This window comes from Bombus pyrosoma, linkage group LG4 (genome assembly GCF_014825855.1).
Source record: "Bombus pyrosoma isolate SC7728 linkage group LG4, ASM1482585v1, whole genome shotgun sequence".
In the NCBI taxonomy this organism is placed as follows: domain Eukaryota; kingdom Metazoa; phylum Arthropoda; class Insecta; order Hymenoptera; family Apidae; genus Bombus; species Bombus pyrosoma.
The window spans coordinates 14,348,029-14,371,381 of record NC_057773.1 but is presented as its reverse complement, the minus strand read 5'-3'; the positions used below and the strand labels follow the sequence as shown (position 1 = coordinate 14,371,381).

Here is a 23,353-nt window from a genome sequence, read left to right as displayed (position 1 = left end):
AATTATTATCGCACTATGTATATGAAAATATTAAAAGGGAATTCAAGGTAATCCCATTTACAGCACGTTCTGTAGATTCGGAAATGTCGAACTCACGTAGTTTTACTTCGACGTACGTCCACGTTGGTGATTGTACAAAGAGTACTCGAAAAAGCTCGGATAGAAAAGTAAATATAAACTTTTTCGTAGAATCGTACAATTAAATATGTTCTTGTAACAGAGAACTCAATAGGTTCTTGCCTATGCTAAATTGCAATCAAACAGGGTAGGTCCTTAATTTTATAGGTTCCTGTATTTGCTAACTTTACTTGACTTCAGCCCTTGATCGCATGGAGCAGCACCTGTATTGTGAAACAATTAGGACTGCAGGCCCGAGCACATTCGTTTCCTCTCTGATATAAGATTATTTGTAATGAATTTAATATAGTTTTAGTATGGCTTAGTCAAAAGACAGTCGGAGCGTAATTTGAATTGTCAACCGCGTATCTTAGGATTCAATACGTAGTACGGCAATAGGAAAGTTAGAATTCGAGAACAAAAATGCTTCATCTAGGATCGTAGCCAATTGACAGCTTTAATTAAAGTCACGTATGCTCTCTCAAGCTGGATGTTTGTTTCCAACCTAAGATTATATGCTCGAACGTTCTGTTCCTAAGTTATTCGATCGAATTTTGATCGAAATTGGTTGATGCAAAAATAAGCAACAGATCTTTATTAACATGAAATAAAAAATAAAAATAGGTTCATAATAATAGTGATTTTTTATGACTTTTATAATAATAATTACTTGTCATGTTGAACAAAAATATGAAGACAATATCTCGCATCTGAAGGGAAAGACTGAAATCTTTGAGTTACGAAGGTTTCATCTTATCGAATTTTTTGATTAAGAGAACTCAACAAACGAAAACGTCTTAAAGAAATTTTATACGGGATGAAATATTTTTCAAATTGTAGAGGTTCAAAAAAGACAAATTCAACTTTTAGAAGTCAATAATTTTTTTTTAAATGGACGACACTTTACGTTATATAGGTTGCGTATGAGGAGACGCACGTAGCGCGATAGCCGAAAATATAGTAGGTGTAGCTTGAAATACGATTTTTCATTGTAGTGTTGATACGTGCGGTAGAACTCTGTTTATTTCAGAGAAATTCGGAAATGGAAAGACTGTAGAAGCAATCATAAATCGGAACTATGTGCATAAGGAAATATTTATCGTCACTACCAAGATCAGTGTATCATCGGCAGCATTCCACGCAACTTCATCGATGTAGATAATTTCTGTTACATCAACTAAACTGTCATTCTTAAGAAACATGTTTCATTACGATATTTGTTCCATTTCAATTTTCATATTATTATCATCGAACTTGACAAGTTATCTTACATTAGTGAATTCTTATGTTGTGCCCACGCCAACGTTTGAAGTGTTAAATCCAAAGGGAATTCTTATATCGATATCGGGTAAGTGACTATATAGACATATAATCTATACATATCCTACTTGTATGAATTAGCCGTACGGAAATGCAATTATTTTATTTGGCACTATGTCTCTGTTAGTGGCCATTTTGATGACATACAATTTAACAAATATTGCTGTCAAATGTCATTTTGTTAAGTTATGTTCGAGATTACCGATTATTTTTAGTAGTTTCGCAATCAATTTTATATTCAATACGATCGTAAAAATTAACCAGTTATTCCATAGATAATTTTTGAAGCTACAAATAGTAATTAATATTAAATTACAAAGAAATAATGGTTTAGTACTGGTTGTAAAAGAAATTTACTTATTAATTTTTTTTACTCATTTTATTGTACTTAATTATTTATCACACATTATACAGACTCAAATTCATACGCAATTTGTTATATTTATACGCAAATGTCTAAATGAATGAATAAATATTCATACGTAAAAGTATAGAAAATACTTAATTTTAATAAAAATAAGGATAGCTGAGAATAGTAACGAACATCTTGTCGTAATCGTCTTATTAATGGAGAATGACATACATACATATGTGTATGGCCGATGCCTTTAAGTTCAACATACATATGATATATATATATATATATATATACATCGCCAGTGGTCATTTACTTCGTATTAGTCATTCGGAATTCCTCGGGAATAACCGGCTTTATCTGTTTACGTACCATTAATGTTTTTCTTCTGAATGAAACAACGACTAAGTAATATAAATGTGGACGATACAAGAAAGTAATACATCGGATTAATTCTGAAACATCAGAGAACTATGAAATCGTAATGTGCAATAAAACATGATTGCAATCAAATAAAATTTTACTAGCATTTTACATGTACTACATATATTGTATTAATCATACCTTTTAAATATTATTATCTATCTTCAAAGACAATGGTCTATCATAATTATTCTGGCAATTGAAATATCTATAAATAAATTTTATGTGATATTTATACTCAGCTATAGATTTATATGCACAAGTTCATGCTTTTTTTTTTTAATTCCAGGATTGCTTGACGTTGACTTTACAGAATAGTATTTTGCAAAATTCCATAATTCCATCGTAAATATTTATCTTAAAAATTTATATCTAATTTCTAATTTTATACGCGATTTTTAACTACCGATTAATTATAAATAACTGAGACCATTAATTTAATTAAAACTAATAAGTAATAATTAACTATCCTTTATAAGATTGGATTATTACAGAAAAATAAATGTGTAAAGACATTTAAGACAATGAGAATGGGATAAATCAAATTTATACTTAAAAATCTATAAAGTAGAATAATATCGGCTATAACTTTGTTATCGATATTATTTTATCAAACTGTTTCCTTAATACAAATGCACATGTTTTTTTTTTTTATATTAAGTTTATGTGATATACATAGTTCTGAGAAACTATATTTTTTAGAAACTCGTTTATATACGTAAATGCATAAATAGATCGAGATATATAATGGATATATCTATTTGACAAATATGAAACGTTTACTTATCGTATACAATCTTTCTATAAAATAAAAGAAAAGTTTCCATTGATAGTACATGATACTGATCAATGTTAAATAATATTCGAGTTTCTATTTCTTATATATACCTTATTTCTATTCTTATTTTTGTGGATATTTTGTGGATATGCTGTATCAAAGAGTATCTCTTTTGAAAATTTTAATGTACAAAGGTGTTATATTTCCCGTTTCCATTCACATACTACATCTGCCTTATAATGTCCTCATCAAATGGAAAGGAAGGTCATTTTATTATCTACATACTAACTCGATATTTCCAAAATTTACTTTTACTTCGAAACTACGATTTGTGTAATGAATATAATATATGTATCTTTTTTTATTTTATAACAGATGAGCCCGGCTTACAATTTTTTGCGTTTCAAGGAAACATAAATAGGACTATTAAGTTGAATGAAATAGGACGAATATCGGGCGAAGTGTATAAGAAGAATAATGGAAAATGGATCGTTCAAAATCGAAATATGGACTTAGCAAACGGAGATGTTATACATTATTGGACTTATGTACAAGTTAATGGGATAATGTATAACAGAGGAGAACAAACCTGGACAAGTACGAATATTTAGCTTATATTATACATTTATAGGTATACATATATACGTGTGTATACATGTATATTGTAGCCCCACATTGCTGTTTGTAATGTCGACATTTTGATTAATTTGTATAAATAATACATGAATGCTACTAAAATATATGAATTAACGACAAATGGTCGAATCATCTTCTTACAGAATCAAAATATACATATGTGTATATGTATATCACATAAAATATAAATTTTGTTTATTCGATATTTTATTAATAGTAGGTATATCAAAATGAAATGCACGACTCTTCAAAGTTAAATATTATTGCTAAAAGTAACTGTTAACCAGTTAAATATTACAAATTATTACAATTAACCACAATACTATTATTAAAAAAAACGTTGCTTCACAAATTCATTGATGAAATATAAAAAAGGAAGAAAAATTCATCCTTTTATTCTTCGTAATTTTAAACTATAGTCGGTGTAGTAGAAAAGCTATAGTATAAATTGGGAGAATTGAAATTTAAAATAAATTTGTAATAATTAAAAAATAAAATATAAATGACAAAGAAGTCTATGAATATAAAGAATAGAGATAGAAAAAGATATAAGTAGAATATGAAAAAGTATGTACTTTTTAGTTACAGATACTAATGAGTTAGTGTTCAATGAAACATTCGACATCTTTAATAACTCACTTTGGAGACATGATATCAAAATACCGTTAAATCCTGTAAGTATAAATACGTACTTAAGCCCTGATCGATAGTAAGACTTCTTATAATAATCCTTCTATTATAGGATTATGAATTTTGTATTTATCACAATAGACAACATACATTTGTAGCATCCGTTAAAAACGGAATGCTTAAAATCAAACCAGCGATTTTAGAATACCACTATGGCGTAAATGCAACTATGTATGGAACACTAATACTTAGCGAGTGAGTGTAGTATGACTTTTTTAAATACAGGGTTCTCACGCAATTGTATTACCTAACTAATTACCTAACTTTTATAGATTCTATATTTACATGATATTGATACGTTTCATCCATATTTTGGCAATTGTTTGACACGTTACTTCAATTTATTTTTATTATATTTATTATTTATTATATTTATCATAGGTGTAGTAGTACGATTCGAGCTGAATGCCAACGTAAAGCTACATCATTCAGTATTTTACCGCCTGTTATATCCGCCAGATTAGTTACGAAAAACAGTTTCCATTTCCGATACGGAAAAATCGAAATAAGAGCAAAATTTCCTGAAGGTGATTGGTTATATCCAGGTGAATATTAATTCAATTACATAGCATATCTGTTTATAAGACATGAGATATCCACCATTTTATGCATCAGTGAATAAATGTAATTGCGTCTAAGCGTAATCATGTTTGCGTTGGAGTTAGGGGTAGACACTTTGAGCAATTTCATTGAATAGTTATTAGAATACAAAACAAACTGTAACTTAGAAACAAGATTACATCTAGTATATATTTATACGAACGTTTTTTCCTACTTTAATGTGCTCAATTCACACCTGCTTAATTCAATTAATTCAACTTTGATTAATAATTTCATTAAATTCACTCAATACGAGTTTGATTAATAAACAAAGTAACTGAATATTGTATTTATTTTCGACAGAAATGTGGCTTAAACCAAAGTACGATTATTACGGTCCCGATTATTCCAGTGGATGCATTGTCCTTGGCCTTGCTCGTGGAAACGATAATTTAGTGAACACTGTCGATGGAAGCATCTACGATTCAAGAAGATTAGATTTTGGAGTCCGTATAGGTACAGATTTAGATATTAAAAACTACATGGTTTCTCGGACTGGAAAGAATGGACCAAGATGGACGCAAGATTTTCATGTTTACACAACGATTTGGAATTCCAAAGGATTTCAATTCCTTGTAGACGGTGAAGAAGTTGGTAAATTAAATCCTCCAACAGATGGTTGGATGTATGGGAATAATTTTACCAAAATGGCTCCTTTTGATCAAGAGGTATGCATTTACAAAACTACCTAATCTATTTTTAAGTATTTCGTAATGTACCTTCAATATATTTTTTCAAGTAATATATTATTATTAAACTAATTTCTTGAGAGTTTAACCACTTTTGCATGAAATTTATATGTATTTCTGTACAATGAAGTTACATAATATATAATTCATACTAATATACACATGAGCAAGAAATGAAATCTGTAACAACTTATTGACAAATATGTTTACTATATGTACGTACTGTCTGACCAACGAGGCGAGATAGCACTCTTTCTCTCTCTCTCTCTCTCTCTCTCTCTCTCTCTCTCTCTATCTATCTATCTATCTCTATATGTATCTATATATATGTATCTTGACATTTATCGATTCAAAAGACGAAAGATTTCGTAAATGTTTTCGGTATAGGAGAGTCCAGAGTTCAGACCTGTTTATATGATCGCCACTACAAATACATATGTAGTCGGAATCAATAGTTTGCTTATTTCTTCAGTATTACATATATTTTTTAGTAATTAGTCTTTTTCTATAAAATTATAAACAATCATTATTATCAACAAATATTATTATCATTATGATTACTAAAAATTTAATTACATATTAAATGTACAGATCGATCAGAGTTTTAACCTTGACAATTTTCATTGTACTCCAATAGTTTTATATCGTAATTGGTGTGGGAGTTGGTGGTATTCGCGTATTTCCTGATAAAACAACTAGCTCGGGACACATAAAACCGTGGAAAAATATTGAAGCCAAGGTAAATATTCTACGAATACTTATACATAACATATAGCATATTTGTACGTAGCACATACAAACGAGCGACAAAATCATGCCGCACCTTCCCATATTTCTTCTGCCATAGACATATTTCTATAATCTTTATAATTGTGTTACCATAGAATCCACCCATACTGCACCCCAATTATTAAGGACTCGATATCAAAATAATCCTTGGTATTCGCCGTTACTGTCTATTTGCCGTTTGAATACCTATTAAAATAGCGAATATAATAATGATCATCGCGTTGCCTCTCAGTCACTGTATGGTTTATATGAATCTTTGATTTATTTTCGGCCGCTTTGTCGTCACTTGTCTTGCCGCTCACAGTTCTCTGTATAATCATGGCCTTAGTGAGACTATCTTTAAAATGAATTATTGTACGTACATACGTTTGAGATCACAATCTATAATGATCAATAACAAAATATGATTTCATTGTTGTAGCATTAATCAAGCACAATTAATTAACGACGATTGATATATTCTAGGCAATGTTGAACTTTTGGCATGCAGAAGATAAATGGTTACCAAGTTGGGGTGAAAAAACTGCTTTCGAAATCGATTATATTCGAGTATGGTCAGCTTAAAAAGGATTGTGTTATTAATAAAATTTACATAAAAGGGTACCAGAAAAATTAATTTTTAAACAAGTTGCAATTTTTTAAATTTAAACATAAAATAATTCTTCATAGCATAATACGTCAAATATGTCTTAGATATTAATGCTATTAGTAATAAAACGACATTCGTTATTTCACTTTTTCTTATTTATAATCGCTGTACTCATAATCATAAACACGTACTAAATAATTAAATGCGTAAACTTTATTTTTATTACTGAATGTATTATTTTCCTGTGACGAATAGATATCACGTTTTAAACATATATGTTTCATTTTATTTCGCCATTTCCTGTTTGCTTCGATAGAATGTTCTTAATGTTTTGGTTTCATTTTCTAGCGAATAAAATTAATTTTATAATATAAAATGCGCATAATTAAAATTTACAAACAAATGTATTTCGTTAACTGTTTTATTTTGTTAATCGCGCGCAGAAAGACGCTAAAATTGTTTCAAGCGGTAGAAGAATTTCAAACTCGACTCTCTTCCTTCAAACCGGTTTTTCTTGAATAACATTGTAAAAAGATTAAATGAAGACATAGCAACTTCCACTCACTGTATAGTAGTAGTAACAGAGAGTTTATTAATCGACAGTGGATTGATTTTCATATTTTTTATCTTACTAAAAATTTAACAAAGGTGAAAATATTTTCATTTTTGTCTTATATCCTTACACATAATTAGTTAATCTTATGATAAACTTTGTGTACTTCATTTTTAAATTTTCTAGAACATTTGTAAATACTATATTAAACGTGACAAATACAGTATTTCTATATTAGACTGTATTTCGATTTATTAATATATTTCAAATGAAAAGATTAATTATTTTTCTCACCATAATTATAATTCATTTAATTTGTGGATTGGACAGTGACTTACATTTTCAATCAAAATATTCTAGTAAGTATAATAATTTAAGAACGTGATCCACTATTCTATATTAACCGCATATGAAACATCTTTTTAAAATATCAGATATAACAACGAATATAATACTGAAATATACAAAAACTGTTTTCTACATTTCATTAATACCTGCATGAGGATTAAAATGTGTATAAAGCAAATGTTATTGTTTAAAAATCACGCGTATTTCACATATATTATTTATAAAATATCTCTACATTTTATTTATGTATATTTTCTATATTTACAGGATATGAATTCATTTTACATAAATGTATAGCCAGTGCTCAATTAAATAGAAAACATCAAAGTAAAGACATATAAGTCAAATACTACTGTAAATAAACTTACTTAAAATTTATTACATAAAGCATATGTTTCAGTTGCAATGCAAGAGAAAAATTCGACTGCACGGCAGGTGCAATCTCCAACTGTTTCTCTCAATTTGAAATTGAATAAAAGTCATCCATTTAACAATTCCAAAACAACCCATAATAATGTCGGTATGGAACATTATTTTATAAAACGCATGGAAAATACACCTTTAAGGACTTTAAATATTAAAGCTATGCAAAGTTTGTTACCTATATTTACAAAAAAAGATTTACTACCAGAATTGGAAAAAGTCACTAACAAGACTACAAATACATCACACAGTATTATACTTATTAAATCAGCAACATAAAGATGACAATGTCGTGATTATAGCAATGATGTGATGTAAAATAATACACGTATAGTTCAAGATGATGCAGTAAAATCGATTTTATGACTACCATGCCTATTGTTAATATTACCATTGAAAGACAAACGAAGTTATTATGCATATATAATTTATTTGTCTATTTACTAAAACAATGATAACATCATAATTGTTTCATTCATTGTTGTGAAGACATTGCTTGCTCAACTGTTTTGGGTAAGGTTTGTAATTCCACCTGCAAAAAGTAAAATTGGTTACCTGTATCTTTCATGTGTACTTAAAAATAAAGAATTTAAATCATACCTTTGTAATTTTCATTGCCACTCCTTCTGGGAGATTTCTTTCTATATATTCTAAATATGTGTCCGCAGTTGAGCCAGTTAAATTAAAGAGATCAAAATATCTATAATATGTTCTTGTTTCGTATTGAACTCTATGTTTTTTATGAACGTGAACAGACTTAAGTAGTGTTAATTTTTCAAATATGGGTTTTCGTATTGCAATGCTGTCAATTTTAGTATTATGTATTTATATTTTCTTGTATATATTTTTATAAATATTTAAAAATATTTTCACTGCATTAACTTACTGTCTGCCTACAGTTATGTCTAAATGACCTGCTACCATAACAGCAAATTCTCCATAACTGCTAAGAACAGCGGGATCATTTCCTCTGACTTCAATTTCTAGTTTCTTATATAGTTTATCAGGCTCAGACTAGAATGTATTAATGATATTATGTTATGTATTGAAAAGTATCAAAAAATACAAGCAAATGTACGAAAATCAATTTATAGTTTTTAAAATTTATTATTTAGTGACTGTTCACAATAGATCTCTAATTGATTTTTGTATTCACAGACGATACAAGATTTTTTATTAATTTCCTTGCAATATTAGGTATATGAATATAAGTTTCTTTATTATTAAGTAATATGTTAATAACATTATGTATAGGTAACAATATGAATTGTTAGTATTATTTAATGAATTATATAATTTATACTTGAAAATCTATTAACAAGTCCATTCAATAATCTCCTAATCAAAATACGTGTTATAAACAATCACAGTAAGTTTATAAGATTAAAATTTATAATCTCTATTGCTATAAGAAAATATTTTAATTCATAATATAATTACTACAATTTGTTTTAAAACGATAAACAATGTATATGTAGAATAGGTATCAATTTTCTAAATTCAATATTCTTTTATTCTGATGATAGAATAATCTTTTATTCTGAATAATAATATACTGACGTATTCTTGCTTTTAAAGAAAATGACATTTAGTGTATTAAAACATAGTTATACAGAATACATTAGTAATTATTTATAATGCAATAATTTCGTTCACCACATATTCATATTAATTCAAAATATATTAATATAAAATATATTATCAATATATTATTATATACCTCTGTGGGAAAGGACGAAGTATTTGATCCAACCGAAGCTTCTATAGAAACCTCTGCATTCTTAGTTGAAGTTTTAGATTCCTGTATTGTTTCATTTAAGGTTTCAGGTTGCTGTGAAGTGTTAGCTAAGTTTTCATTTAAAGTTACATTTGATGTATCACTTGAATCTCCATGCAAAACATTAGTTGAAAATAATGTGTTTCGTAATAATTTTGTATGTCCAATATCATAAGAACTTCTGTTTATACTTCGTAAAACAGAAAATACCTGAAAGATATTAGAGGTTATCTCTAACCTAAATACCCTTAGCATATACTTAAGTAAGTGTTTCTAAACGTTATACCTTTGAACGAAACATTTGTTACTTTTGTTTATGCAAATATGAAATAAATTAATTGAAATATTATCGTTTCAAATTTAATTAAATTTAAATATGAAAGTAGATGTCTTTTCTTTGATGTAAATACATGATAAATACATAGCAGATTACACGTGCGTTAGTAAACAATTATCAACACAGATGCACATATACATATGCATATACATATATACGTATGTAGAGTACGGCTTTTGAATAAACTTTGTATACTCGTATTAGACTTTATGTACGTATATGCGCACCTATCCTTTATTCAAAATCGTTCACTTCTAAATTGAAATAAATGCTTAATTTTATAAGATATTTTTACATAATATTGTATTTACTTCAAAATATTGATCAATTAGCATTGTGAAAATAATACAGTATGTCGAACTGCTAACGATTTTGTTGTACAGTTATAAAATAATAAACTGACCGTAATTTTTATACACATGTTTGATTTGCAGTTCGATGTTACAAATTCCATAAAATTTTAGGGAAACTACATTTTAAAGAAGAACTTCCTATGTTCTAAAGGAACTCATTAAGTTACGAAAAAATCTTTTCCGAGACATGTCAATTCCTATTAAACAGAAAACGCCAAAGTCTAAAAACTTGTTTACTTAAGTTTTATATTTGTTTAACATGCTTAGTTAAAATATTCAATTTATGAAAAATAGCAGATATTTAGTTAATCGCAAACTTGATGCAGTTCAATATTTTTTAAATGTCTCAATAATGAAATCAAACATATAATGCCTAAATATATTATTTTATAAAATTATAGGATACATATTTTTACTTCCTAATAAACTGTATAAGTATAGGGTATTGTTGAGATATATATATATGTATCTAGTTACAGATCGTAATTAAAATTTTTAGATAAATATTTTATGTATGTATCAAACATAATTAAGTGAATTGATTTTTCGTGTAAATGCAGTTTTATTTGAAAAGTATAATATAAACTTATTTTTTAGATTGTCTTAAATGAGATATGCATAAAACACCATTACCTAAATTCTATGATAGCATATTAAACAAGTTTTATGTTTATTTAGAAATCATTACATCATGTTTAATACTTACATTATTTCATTAACATCGTTAATTTGGAAATAACAAAAAGCAGAAACTACAATAATAAAAGATGAAATGAATAATAATCTTATAATATAAACTTAAACACTCTTTTAGTTTCAATTACATATACAATTGTTTATTTTATGATCTTTTAAATATTTGCTTTACGAAAAAAGGTGTGAATTCCGCGATTATAATCTAACAAAATTACAATATGGTAAGAATGACCTAATAAATTTAATTCTTGATAATCAACATTATTATCAAAATCACAAATTTTAATATGAATTTTTGAACTGAGTTGAAGGAAAAGAACGTTGTGATTGAAAATTTGGATTTTGAAATTGCCAAGATCCTACACTATTCCCATTTTGCCAACCACTACATGTAGGTTTCTTTTCATCATTCTGGGGCAGCCAACGTGATTCTCCAATATTTTTACTATCCTTATTTTGCCACTGAGATTTTGTAACAAAAGATAATCCTTTATTTTGCCAGTTATCTTTATTATATTTTGAGTTCCATGAATCTACTCGCTGTTGTTCATTTTCCCTTACCCATGCATTTGATGTACCAGTACTTTCAAATTTAAGCCATCTTTCTTTTAAATCTGAAATACCATCATCACCCCAAGGATCCTTTGCATCTTCTGGTAAGTCATTCAAATCTTCCTTGTCGCACTTCCAAGAATCTTTAACATTTAACGATTCCCATCTACCTTGGTTTTTATTATCCATCCAAGATTCTGTGCAAGCAGACAAACTATCTTTTCCACGAATATTCCAGTTATCATTGCTACTACTGGGCATAGATGTTGGTGACCATTTATTATCAGAATTTGATGACCATGTTTCTTTTATCATAGGCTTTGTATACATCTGTTTGGAATTCCAAGTATTTCCACCATTATTCCAACTATCACTGCACATAGGATCTTTAGCAGTTTCCCACTTCTCTTGATTAAAACTCTTACGACGTCTATCGTTACATCCAATTTGTTCCCAATTATTACTAGATGCCGGAGTTTGTTCACTTCGCCAGATATTTTGTTCAGGTATTTGCTCAACAGGTCGAACCCAAATATTTTGTTCAACGGCTCTTCTATTTGGTATATCCCAATCATCGCTAAATCTTGATGGTGACATTTGTCGTTTTTGAGGAGATTGCTGTCGTGATAATGTAGGACGTTCAAATATTAATTTATGTGACTCCATTCGTCTCATTGTCGATGTCTGCTGCTGCCTTTCTTGTGGCATTGCCTGTCTCCTAGAAAGTAACATTTCCTGCCTATTAGGAAGTATCATTCGATTAGGAGACGGAATTTGTCTTCTTAATGGAGATATCGGTCGCTTCATCGACGATGATTGTCTTCTAGGAGATATAGTGGATCTTATGGGAGACATTTGTCGTGGTGATACTTGATGTCTCAATGGTGACATTGGACGATTCATAGACATTTCTACTCGCCGTGACGGTGATGGACGTCTCGGCGATGAAGGTTGTCTTAAGGGTGACATTCGTCTCGGTGACATTGGTCGTCGTAACGGAGATATTTGACGTCTTATGGGAGAACGTTGCCGATACATAGGCGGTGACGTGGGACGTTGAAGAGGAGAAAAATGTCTTCTCGGGGGAGAACACGGACGTCTTGGAGGTGATAGCAATGGACGTTTAGGAGAAAGTCTTTTTGGAGGAGTTACACGATGTTTTGGTGAAGAAGTTTGTCTTCTCACAGGTGAAATTGGTTTTTTCATGTTTTCCATTTCATTCCTACGAATTCTTGGATCCCGATTCTGATTTACCTCGACTCTGAACGATCTGGCAAATCTTTCTGGTGTTATACGGAAAGATTTTTCTTCTCTAGAGTTAATTGCATATGCTACTGGCATAATTGTATTTGGCTCTAAAGGTGGTAAATTGTTATATTTTTTGTACATTGGTTTTGGTTCAGGCTCTTCATTATCTAAGAATCTCTTATTTGGCATTGTGATTAGAATATCCTGGGAACCCATCTCTTGAACATAACGACCCTTCAAAAGAGGATCATCTTGTTTATTTTCCCTTTGACCGGAATTTATATTTCCTGGTGAAGCAATACGGTCCCAAACAGAACGTGGAAGTTGACTTTGAAGTTTATTTGTTTGTTCTAAAACGATATTTAACATATTTTGCAATTGTTTTGCAGTATTTATATCAACAGTCGGTGCTGGTCCGCTTAACTTTTCTTTTGCTATTTCTAAAAGTGCTTGATGTTCTTTTAATGTTTGAGCAATATCAGTATCCAATCGATTATGAGATAATCTCTCTCTTAAATCAGTTTGTTCTTTAGGACGCTCTTGCATCTTTTTTTCATAGAAAAGATTCGTACATAATTGTGTATTTCCCGTGTCCCATTCTTTTTTCTTCTTTGATGTTTGATCTAATATTAAAAACAAAAAAATGTTATATAAACATAGGTCGTTTAAGACTTTCTAAAGGAATTACGGCAAGAAAGACGAAACAGGAAGGGAACAGTAAAGAACTTGAAATTGCAGCTATACAATGTAGAAGCAGATCAGTAACATTTACCTTTAGTATATCTGCATATCGTTGTAATAATCGTGGAATTTTGATACGAAGTCCAGCGATTTATTAATAGTAATTACAGATGAACAGAACAAAAGGAAATATTGCTGATTTATTCCTACATTGTATTGTTCCTACAATAATCGCAAGTTCTTTACTGTTCCCTTCATATTTCGTTTTCTTGTTATAATATCATAAAACATATTTTTCTTATTTAGACCTATAGAGTATACTGATAAAGTTTCGCTGTTAAAATCTGAGTCACCCTGTATATGATATTTATACAGAGTGTATTGAAAATCGAGGTACAAGTTCAAAGAGGGGGATTTCCCATGTAAAAGTAAATCGGAAATATAGAGCGACAATTTTTGAAACACGGCTCCGTTTTCGAGAAGATCGACGATGAAGTTCTGTCAAGTACGCGTGCACTTGACAAAGTGAGTGGTAACGAGGTTAAATGGGTTTCTTTGCACTTAGGTACTTTGTACGGTGGTACAAACCGTGGAAAGGGGGGAATTCCCTGTGCGAAGTAAGTCGAATGACGGTAGAATGACAGTTGTCGATATAAAGCTTCGTTTCCGAGGAAAACAAGTTTGAAGTTTCGTCCGCTTCATTCTTGCTACTTTTCAAGTGCACGAATACTAAATTTTTTACATACTAGATGATTTTCGGTACACCCTATATATACACACGTACATAACAAATTGACATGAAAAAATTTTTCAATAACAGGAACAACTAAGCTATGCTACAGCTTACATTGTTTAAATCTTACCAGTGTTATGCAAAAACGCAAATTTTAATAAAAGTAATAGTAACAAAATTTCTTAAATTGATTTTTCCATAAATGAAACTTTGAACCAAAAGATATTATACTATGTTATTTACTTATTTTGTTACTTTTTTAGTTATACTAAAAATTACACATTACTGATAAAAAAAAAAAAAATATCTTTACACTTCTTCCCAAGTTGTTAATTTCTTATATGATTTGAATATAAACTTACCAGGATGCCATGCTATAACGCATGATTTACTAAATTTCTTTATTAGCTTTTTTGGTGTTTCCCCTTTATCTGGCGAATGGGAACGTTTCCTTTTGAATTTATTTTTTATAGACGAATTTTCAGCATGTTTTATGTAAAACGCTTTCTTTATCGATATTTTTGATAAATTCTTTGTGTGATTTTTGACCAAGAATTTATTAAGGTTCATTTTAGTTTGTAATTCGGTTGGTTTGCTTGAGATCTTTTTACCTATTTGATTAGCGTTTTGTTGATTTTTTTTTATTTCTGTACTTTTTATATCTTTCCCTGCAGTTTTATGTGACCATATTTGATTAAACTTGTTTATCATTCGTCGTTGCATCAAAATAACCGCTTCAAAATGAGGACCATTAGGTAAAGTGTCAACAACACATGCCACAATAGGAATAAATGGCGAACCATGACTATGATCTCCGGGACGAGCTAATTCTAATATAGCACGCACTGATTGCTTGGTTAATGTTGTTATCATTACTATTCGTTTAAGGGATGGTATTTTTCTGAGAGCTGTCATAACCTCAATTGCTGTAAAATAGAAACAAATACAGAATATAAATAATTTTTATTAATATTTGGAAGATATATCAGATTATCAGAAAATTATCAATAAAGAATGATTTCTTAGAAAACTATTAATAAAAAATATTTTCAATAACGTATTAAAACATTTCTCGATTTATTCTTCAATGTATTGTTTTGTGTTGTAAAGCTCTATTTAATTTAGAATCTTAATAAATTAAAAGAATTTACTTATATCTTTGTAGCTAATAATGAAATGACATTAGTAAAATAAGTTAAAATTAGTCGTAAAATTATTTTAAAAATCAAAAGAGATGTCATAAAATTACTTAAAATATTTTTCTTGCTTCAAACATTTCACAAACATCTGTTTATAATGTAATATTTTTTACATACCTCGACCAACATTAGTATTTGCATTGATTATTGCACACGTTTTACGATTTTTTACCGCTGCAACGATTTTAGTTGTTACTTCAATAGGAGACCCCATTATAAATGAAGCATTCTTTATATTATTTAATTCACATGTCATTTCAGCTTCTTCTACTTCTGATGGAGAGTCCACTCCTATGACTTGTTGACATTTCTGAAATTGAATTACAAAACTATAAATGAACAAAGTATAGTGAAAAACAGTAAAAACAAATATTTTTTATTTACAGAAGCCATCATCAATCCAATGAGACCTATACCACATCCTATTTCAAGCACTGTTGTTTTTGGAGTAGGTGCAAGTAAATCTATAACTGCAGTTGCTACATTCTCTGCTCCAGCAGTGTTCGACCAAAAATTTGTTTTAGGTGCAAGTTGTACTTTTAGGCCCCCAACAATTTCATCCAAAGCTTCTGAACCGACTAAAAATGTTGTATCCGTGACAGCAGTATCGTTATACCTGATGTTAAAAAATGGTATATTATTTAGTTCTCAATAAAGGTTGTGTAGACTAGCCATTTATATAAAATTATGCAATTTATATACTATTAATTTTGCAAAATATATTCTTACTTATTTGTTGACTTGCAATATAAGGATTTAACATTACAATCTTTCCCAGGTCCAGATTCATAAACCTGTTTCAACCTATCCATTGTAGAGCGACTGATATTTTGTCCAGTTGCAAATAGCATAAGTTCATCCATACTGTTGCAACGCACTACGAGCCATAACCAATCCTGTCTTTCTTCGTTATTTGCGTCCTTTTTTGATACTACATCTATAGATACATCATCAGAAAAGTTTACATCTGAAGAACTATGTGAGATTAATGATTGTTCTGTTGTCTGGAGAAAATCTTCAAATATCTGTGTAAAAAAAAATATATAATGTAGAAGTTATTATATACAACATAATCACAATTTCTACAATATTTTTTAAATAATTGTGAATTGTTGTTATATTTATCTGAAAAATACAGAGATGTTAAATGCAAATCTTTACTAGAAAATAATTATGTCCACTACTGAAATTATGAATGAAAAGGTGGAATTTTTCATCGCAGATAATAAACTTTAAAAAAGATTATATATAATAAAAAATTATAATCTATTTTAATTATTGAATTATTCTATATTTCACATTATATATATATATATATATAATATATATATATTTTATTTGTTCCATGAAACTACAAGTAGTTATTATAAATGTACATAAATTTGTTATTATTTTGTAAATATATATGACCAAGGCGTTTATTTCATTCTTTGTATTTTATTGAAACTGCAAACTTTTGAGATATTTAGACAAGCATCCTCTTTTCAAAAATCATATTTATCAAAATTTATAAAATGGTAGGAAATATACCTTTACAGCACGTAATACAAAAGATGGAAATTGAGATTCGTTATTTATATTTACACCCCATGCTCCACTGGGTTCTAATTTCCAGACTATTTTTTTATTTTTACTAAAAGTAATGTCAGGATTGTCCACTTCTGTTATGGACTCGTGTACATCTTTTTTATTGCCTAAAAATATATAAATTTAATTGCATTATTTTGAAATTAAAATTATTATGTACATATATCTGTTTTATTATAATTAAGAGCAAATAAATAAACACAATATATAGTTACACACTATTAAATAAAGATTTATGATTACAACTAGCAGAGAATCTTATATTTTGAATTTTATCTTAATGTATATGTGATATATGTCATGTTATTGTTAATTGTTCTAGACAAATTATGTTTGTAATTATTATATGTACGCCTATGCATCATAAAACTTAAAAGGCTTAAAATACATATATTAGTCAATGTAGAAAGATGTAATCAATACATTGTTGCGCAAAAATAGGTGGCTACAATATATTGGTTGTGAATGCCATTATTTATCTATTTATTTTATGAATTTAACATCAACGTAAAATAAGTAAACCAAGTTACTGAACCAATCATAAAGATTTAAATATAAGTAAATTGGAAGTAGAACTCTTAAAAGCTGTCTATGACAACGCTATCTTACAACTATTTGACAACTATGAGATATAAAATGTTTTTTATATAAATTTAGAGATATCAGATGAAACATTCATTGTAAAATTTTATCACTAGAAGGAAACGACAATGTACAGGCTGTCCTAATTGATTTTAATATTACGATGAGTAAACAATTTTTCTTAAGATCATATTTTTGAAGATTTTAAGATCATCAATGCTTATTGATATGAAACATATTTTTTATTATTACAGAATAATAACTAAGATCATAACCAATTCAATGACATATATAATGTGACTCTCGCATGATCTTGGGAAGTATTCATAAATCTTTGAGAATAGAATAATAGAATGAATAGATTGCAATAGATGGATTAATGAATAAAAATTATTTTATTTTGACAAGTACTGAAAATGATATTGTCAATTTCAATATATTTTCTTATATTCTAAAAGATCTCATAGACAGCAGCCCTTGAATTGATTATGATATCAGCTATTAGGCTAGAATGATAAGAGACATATATGTAAAACATGATAATTCTATTTAAAAAATAATTCATGATCTTGGAATTTCGAGAAATATGACCTGGTGAATATTTATTCTTGCTTATTATATTTGCCTTTCCAAAACAAATGTTTCTCTTTGACATCTCTCCTAATATAAAAATAAGTAAGATATCTACCTGAAGGTGCTGAATTTGAGCGAAACACTTTATATATCTGTTTACATAAAATTATGAAAACAGTTAGAGATACTGGAAATATGAAAAGAAGTGAAATGAAAATTATACTGAAAATATGTCAAAAGTTTATTATGAAATTTGAATGGACTTCACGTCTCCTTTGAATTTCATATCAATAGATTAGATTCATATGAAAAAAATATGTTTCTTTACAAATAGAAACGAAATACAAAAGGTTATATTATCTAAGAAAAAAGTAGTTGGATTTAACAGTGTGTATATAAGAGAATAAAATAATGACAAAAATGTTATTTCCCTTAAATTAAGAAAATTGTACAAACATTTTTGGACATACATTTAGCAAATAAGACTTACATACAAAGTTTTGTCTTTAGGAAAATCAATTTTGAAAATTTATAAGATATGTTAATCAACTCTCTCTCTCACTTTCTCTCTGACTGTAATTTGACAATTGTACCATGCAACTATTAATTATTTTTGTCTATATTAGTGCTTCTAAGTATTAATAGTGATATAAAGTTTAAATAATATAACAAATTCTTACATATTATATTTTTATCAATTACACCTGTACACGCAAAGTTTTACTTAATAAGTAAAGAAAATGAATCTAGTATTTTTAGGAGAAATAATACTTAGAGATACTTACAAATGAATTTCCAACGATTAGTATATGGTTTATCCAAGCAACATCGTCGAGACGGTTTTAGTTTACAGAGAGGAGACCCATTTATCTTTTCTTCGTGTTCTAACCATTTTTCATAAAATGGATAAGAAATTCCTAAAACTCTGGCCACTTTTGAAAGTCTTTCTTTTATAATTGTTTCCTTCTCAATAAGCTGCAAAGAATTGCATGCGTTACTCATTCATTTTTTCTGTATTATATTTCATACATTACCTTTTTCTCATACCAATCATCCTTTTCAGATTTCTCTACTTTTGATTCTTGTTTTATTTCTTTGTTTATAGCATTTGATGTTGTTTTATCTACATTAATACTTCCATCTTCTTCACCTTCTTTAACAAATTTACTTTCTGTATGAGAAGAGTGGTCTTTTTCGTCTTTTTCCATTGACTGATTTTCCTCCTGTATTTGGAAATCTTTAGGATCTAAATCTATATTTTCAATTTCATCCAAATGATGTAAAATGTCTTCATCTGTCATACTTCTTTGTTGATCCAGCTGATCTAAAGTAATATCAGCAGTAAAATCGATTGATTCTGCATTTGATTGTTGTGAACATTTATTTTCCGTATTTGATTTATTGTTTCCGTCATTATCATTAGGATTTAAATTATCTGATAATGCACTATTATTTGAATCAACAATTGGACCTTTGTCATCTTTCTCCATACTTATATCGTCATTCATGTCTATGTTTGTATTTTCCTCCTTCTTTATAGCTATATTTTCATTTTTCTTTATATTTGTGCACTCTTCCTTCTCCACAGTTGTATTTTCATTTTTCTCCATATATGAATCGCTTTTCTCTTCCACGATTGTATTTTCATTTTTCTCCGTATATGAATCACTTTTCTCTTCCGCAATCATATTGTCACTTTTTTCCACATATGAATCGCTTTTTTCTTCCACAATTGTATTTTCATTTTTCCCTATATCTATATTTGCACTATTTTCTATATTTATATTTTCTTTCCTCTCATTTGTATCTTCATTCTGCTGTATATTCATATCTGACGTATTAGATTGTTTTTCTATGTCTATGTTTTTGACATATTTATGTTGCACACTGTTAGATGTATCTTCTTCTTCAATACATTCATCTACTACTTGATAGTTTTCTCCTTCAATTGTAACTGCTCCTGAACTTTCTATAACATATTCATTTTTAAATTTAGCCATTTATTTTGATTTATTTAGAGGAATAAGTATTTACACACACGTGCGCGCGCGCGCGCACGCACACACACACAATTATTATTGTTATCATCATTTTTATAACCCTAATCTTTTATATATAAATTTTGAATTTTCAATAAAATTGATTTTGGAAACATCCACGATAAAATATGAAAACATATAATAGTAAAATATAGTGGTATAAGAGAAAACAACTTACCCATTCTGCTATCAATATTTAAATGTGAATATTTAGTTTCAGGATCCGTAAGACAAATGGCACTTGGACTAAAATGTTACGAACGTTGTATTTGATATTGATCACTGATTTTATGATTCAACTAATGCATATATAAAATCAATACACAAATGGAATTATATCAATCTTTTATCAAATACTCCAATGTTATTGCATCTTTACGATATATCATGAACATTTTACATACACTATAATTTCACAAAGATAAATTTCTTACCATGTACAAAGATATGCATGTGCATGTATATACCACTGTAATGTAATATTATTTCTTCAAATATTCTTATTATATTATATTCCGTTAGTTACAAAAGTTTTACATAATCCCTTCTTTATTTCATCGTACTACCCAATGCCAAGTAAAATTTAATCGCGCGACGGGCAATGGCGAATATGGCGTTCCGAAAACAATCGACTATTGTAGAGTGTAGAGTTTAAAATTTTAGTTCCTTCCAAATTGTCGTGATCACAAATAGTTATCAATGACTATTTTTATATTCATCATATTGTGACATTTTTGTGAATATATATAGCTTCTTGTATTATTGTACACACGATATTAGGTGATATTAGTAAATTAGGAAAATATATGTATAGAAATCTTACCTAAGAAAATTTCATTATACGAAATCTTAAAAAATCTTAAAATTGTTAAAGTTAGTGATTTTTACTACGATCACATAAACAAATCTCGACACTCGCTAGGGAAAATCGTCTGCGAGACAGACAGACAGACAGACAGACAGACAGACAGAGATGAGTAAAGTGTCTCTGTCTCTGTCTGAGTCATTCATGGTAACAGATAGGAAATCAGAGAGTAAATGAGAGTGCTGACGCGCGTAGTTCTAGTTGTTTCACAGTACAGGTGCTACACCATGCGGTCAAGTGGTGAGTTTAATTGGCATTAGCATGTACAAGAACCTATAAAATTAGGGATCTATCCTATTCGGTTGGAACTTAATATATACAAGGACCTATGTATTTAAGTTCGAATTTAATTTAAAGTTACTATCTATAGATGAAAATAAAAACTATTTCAATTATGCACGACAGTCACGAATCGCAACGCTACGAAATTAATTCAAAATTAACGTCATTTTAATTTATCTTTGAATAAAATCGGACGCGACAAATTCAAACTCTACTCTTCGACAAATTCTAATAATTATTCACGATAGAAAATATTAAGAAACATCACGACATCTTATAATTCGCAACCATAAAACAAACGCGATCGTCTTTCCAGCGTAACGCTAATTCAAACTGAAGTCGATACTTTTTCGCAATTCTAATTGATAACGCGAAATTTAGACTCGCAATTCTGGTTCAAACTGTAATTAATAACTGTCAACGCTAATTGCAAAGACCGCGATTAGCCCAATACGACGATGGGGCGACATGTTACGATGGGCATATCGGCTACAAACAAATCACAACTAATAATACTGCTACAGATACAGAAGTCGAGAACAGTGACAAAGTGGTAACGAGAATGACTTTTCCATTCTCTGAATAATTCAGAAGATGAAAAACCATTAGTAGATGCTCTCTTCTACAGTAATTTGCTTCATACTGCTATGTATGTGTCATCGTTCAAAAATATAGTTAATTTCTAAATAATATTAGTTATAATTAATTTCTCTTTCGTAGGCAAGTTACAATTAGTTTGATCATTGCGCGATTTTGTTATTCTTATACTTGTATATCTCGGATAGAACAGTAGATATGAACTTTTACGTAGAATCGTACAATTAAATAAGTTCTTGTAGCGTGGAACTCAATAGGTTCTTGTCCATGGTAGTATGTAACCAAACAGGGTAAATCCCTAATTTTATAGGTTCTTGTATATGCTAACGTCAATTAAACTCGGCACTTGGTCGTATGGTGCAGCACTATTCCGGGAACAACTAGGTTCATAAGCGCGAGCACTCTCATTTCCTCTGATAGTATCGATGTATAATGCGTATGTAAATAGGTGTCAGACGCATGCGCAGAATGAGACCTTTCCTTCTTCTCCATCTTGATCTTTCTCGACTCGAGAAACGGACGGTTCCGTTAATACTTTCGGTATAGGAGTGTCCAGAGTTCAGAGTCAAGATCACGGTCCTACAAATAGATTTCCACGCTCATATACCGAAGTCTAGAGAAAGCTGTCCTAAAATTGAGTCGAGAAGAAACAACATGGAAGACAAGAAAGCTCTCGTTTTGCGCACAAGTGACACGCTATGAATGTCTCAGATAGAGACAGAGACATTCGACTCATTCCTGTCCGAGTCGTGAAAACGTGGATTTTGTTGACCTTCTATGTTGATCTTTGACTAGACAGGATTCAATTTTCGAACGGTGTTTTTGCAGCGAGTATGGAAACGCGTTTCTACGATCATACACGGTATCATTTGTTTAATACGATCGTGGTTCCTACACATCGCGTGAAAGAATACGCGAGGGAAGATATTTAATATCGAAATA

General features: G+C 29.3%; 4 protein-coding genes across 11 annotated transcripts; 2 read left to right on the top strand and 2 right to left on the bottom strand.

The window, feature by feature from the left end:
• The first annotated feature begins 449 nt into the window (after positions 1-449).
• Positions 450-7,126, top strand: LOC122567203 (beta-1,3-glucan-binding protein-like). 3 transcript variants are annotated; one of them, XM_043725534.1, is made up of 8 exons: positions 450-1,465; positions 3,369-3,590; positions 4,212-4,303; positions 4,372-4,514; positions 4,701-4,864; positions 5,223-5,587; positions 6,246-6,347; positions 6,863-7,126. In XM_043725534.1, exons 1-8 carry the CDS (start codon positions 1,318-1,320, stop codon positions 6,959-6,961), a joined length of 1,335 nt encoding a protein of 444 aa, XP_043581469.1. In that variant the 5' UTR covers positions 450-1,317; the 3' UTR covers positions 6,962-7,126. The 3 variants fall into 3 exon arrangements, with proteins under 3 accessions (XP_043581469.1, XP_043581471.1, XP_043581470.1); XM_043725536.1 differs by lacking the exon at positions 450-1,465 and adding an exon at positions 3,007-3,257 and having other exon boundaries at positions 6,493-6,913; XM_043725535.1 differs by lacking the exon at positions 450-1,465 and adding an exon at positions 3,015-3,257.
• Positions 7,127-7,393: 267 nt separating this feature from the next.
• LOC122567207 lies at positions 7,394-8,589 on the top strand. Of its 2 annotated transcripts, XM_043725540.1 has the most exons (4): positions 7,394-7,634; positions 7,726-7,898; positions 8,155-8,214; positions 8,288-8,589. In XM_043725540.1, exons 2-4 carry the CDS (start codon positions 7,808-7,810, stop codon positions 8,587-8,589), a joined length of 453 nt encoding a protein of 150 aa, XP_043581475.1. In that variant the 5' UTR covers positions 7,394-7,634; positions 7,726-7,807. The 2 variants fall into 2 exon arrangements, with proteins under 2 accessions (XP_043581475.1, XP_043581476.1); XM_043725541.1 differs by lacking the exon at positions 8,155-8,214.
• A 131-nt stretch (positions 8,590-8,720) lies between these two features.
• On the bottom strand, positions 8,721-10,559 carry LOC122567205 (28S ribosomal protein S10, mitochondrial). Its single transcript, XM_043725537.1, has 5 exons — positions 10,374-10,559; positions 10,031-10,297; positions 9,197-9,324; positions 8,911-9,112; positions 8,721-8,842 (listed from the first exon to the last, which is right to left on the bottom strand). Exons 1-5 carry the CDS (start codon positions 10,386-10,388, stop codon positions 8,786-8,788), a joined length of 669 nt encoding a protein of 222 aa, XP_043581472.1. The 5' UTR covers positions 10,389-10,559; the 3' UTR covers positions 8,721-8,785.
• Positions 10,560-11,319: 760 nt separating this feature from the next.
• On the bottom strand, positions 11,320-21,605 carry LOC122567201. 5 transcript variants are annotated; one of them, XM_043725521.1, is made up of 10 exons: positions 21,491-21,571; positions 20,846-20,913; positions 19,663-20,597; positions 19,414-19,603; positions 17,417-17,580; positions 16,616-16,911; positions 16,271-16,502; positions 16,004-16,196; positions 15,050-15,613; positions 11,320-13,896 (listed from the first exon to the last, which is right to left on the bottom strand). In XM_043725521.1, exons 2-10 carry the CDS (start codon positions 20,847-20,849, stop codon positions 11,756-11,758), a joined length of 4,719 nt encoding a protein of 1,572 aa, XP_043581456.1. In that variant the 5' UTR covers positions 20,850-20,913; positions 21,491-21,571; the 3' UTR covers positions 11,320-11,755. The 5 variants fall into 5 exon arrangements, with proteins under 5 accessions (XP_043581456.1, XP_043581455.1, XP_043581453.1 ...); XM_043725520.1 differs by lacking the exon at positions 21,491-21,571 and adding an exon at positions 21,102-21,402 and having other exon boundaries at positions 20,846-20,966; XM_043725518.1 differs by lacking the exon at positions 21,491-21,571 and adding an exon at positions 21,102-21,402.
• Between the last annotated feature and the right edge of the window lie 1,748 nt (positions 21,606-23,353).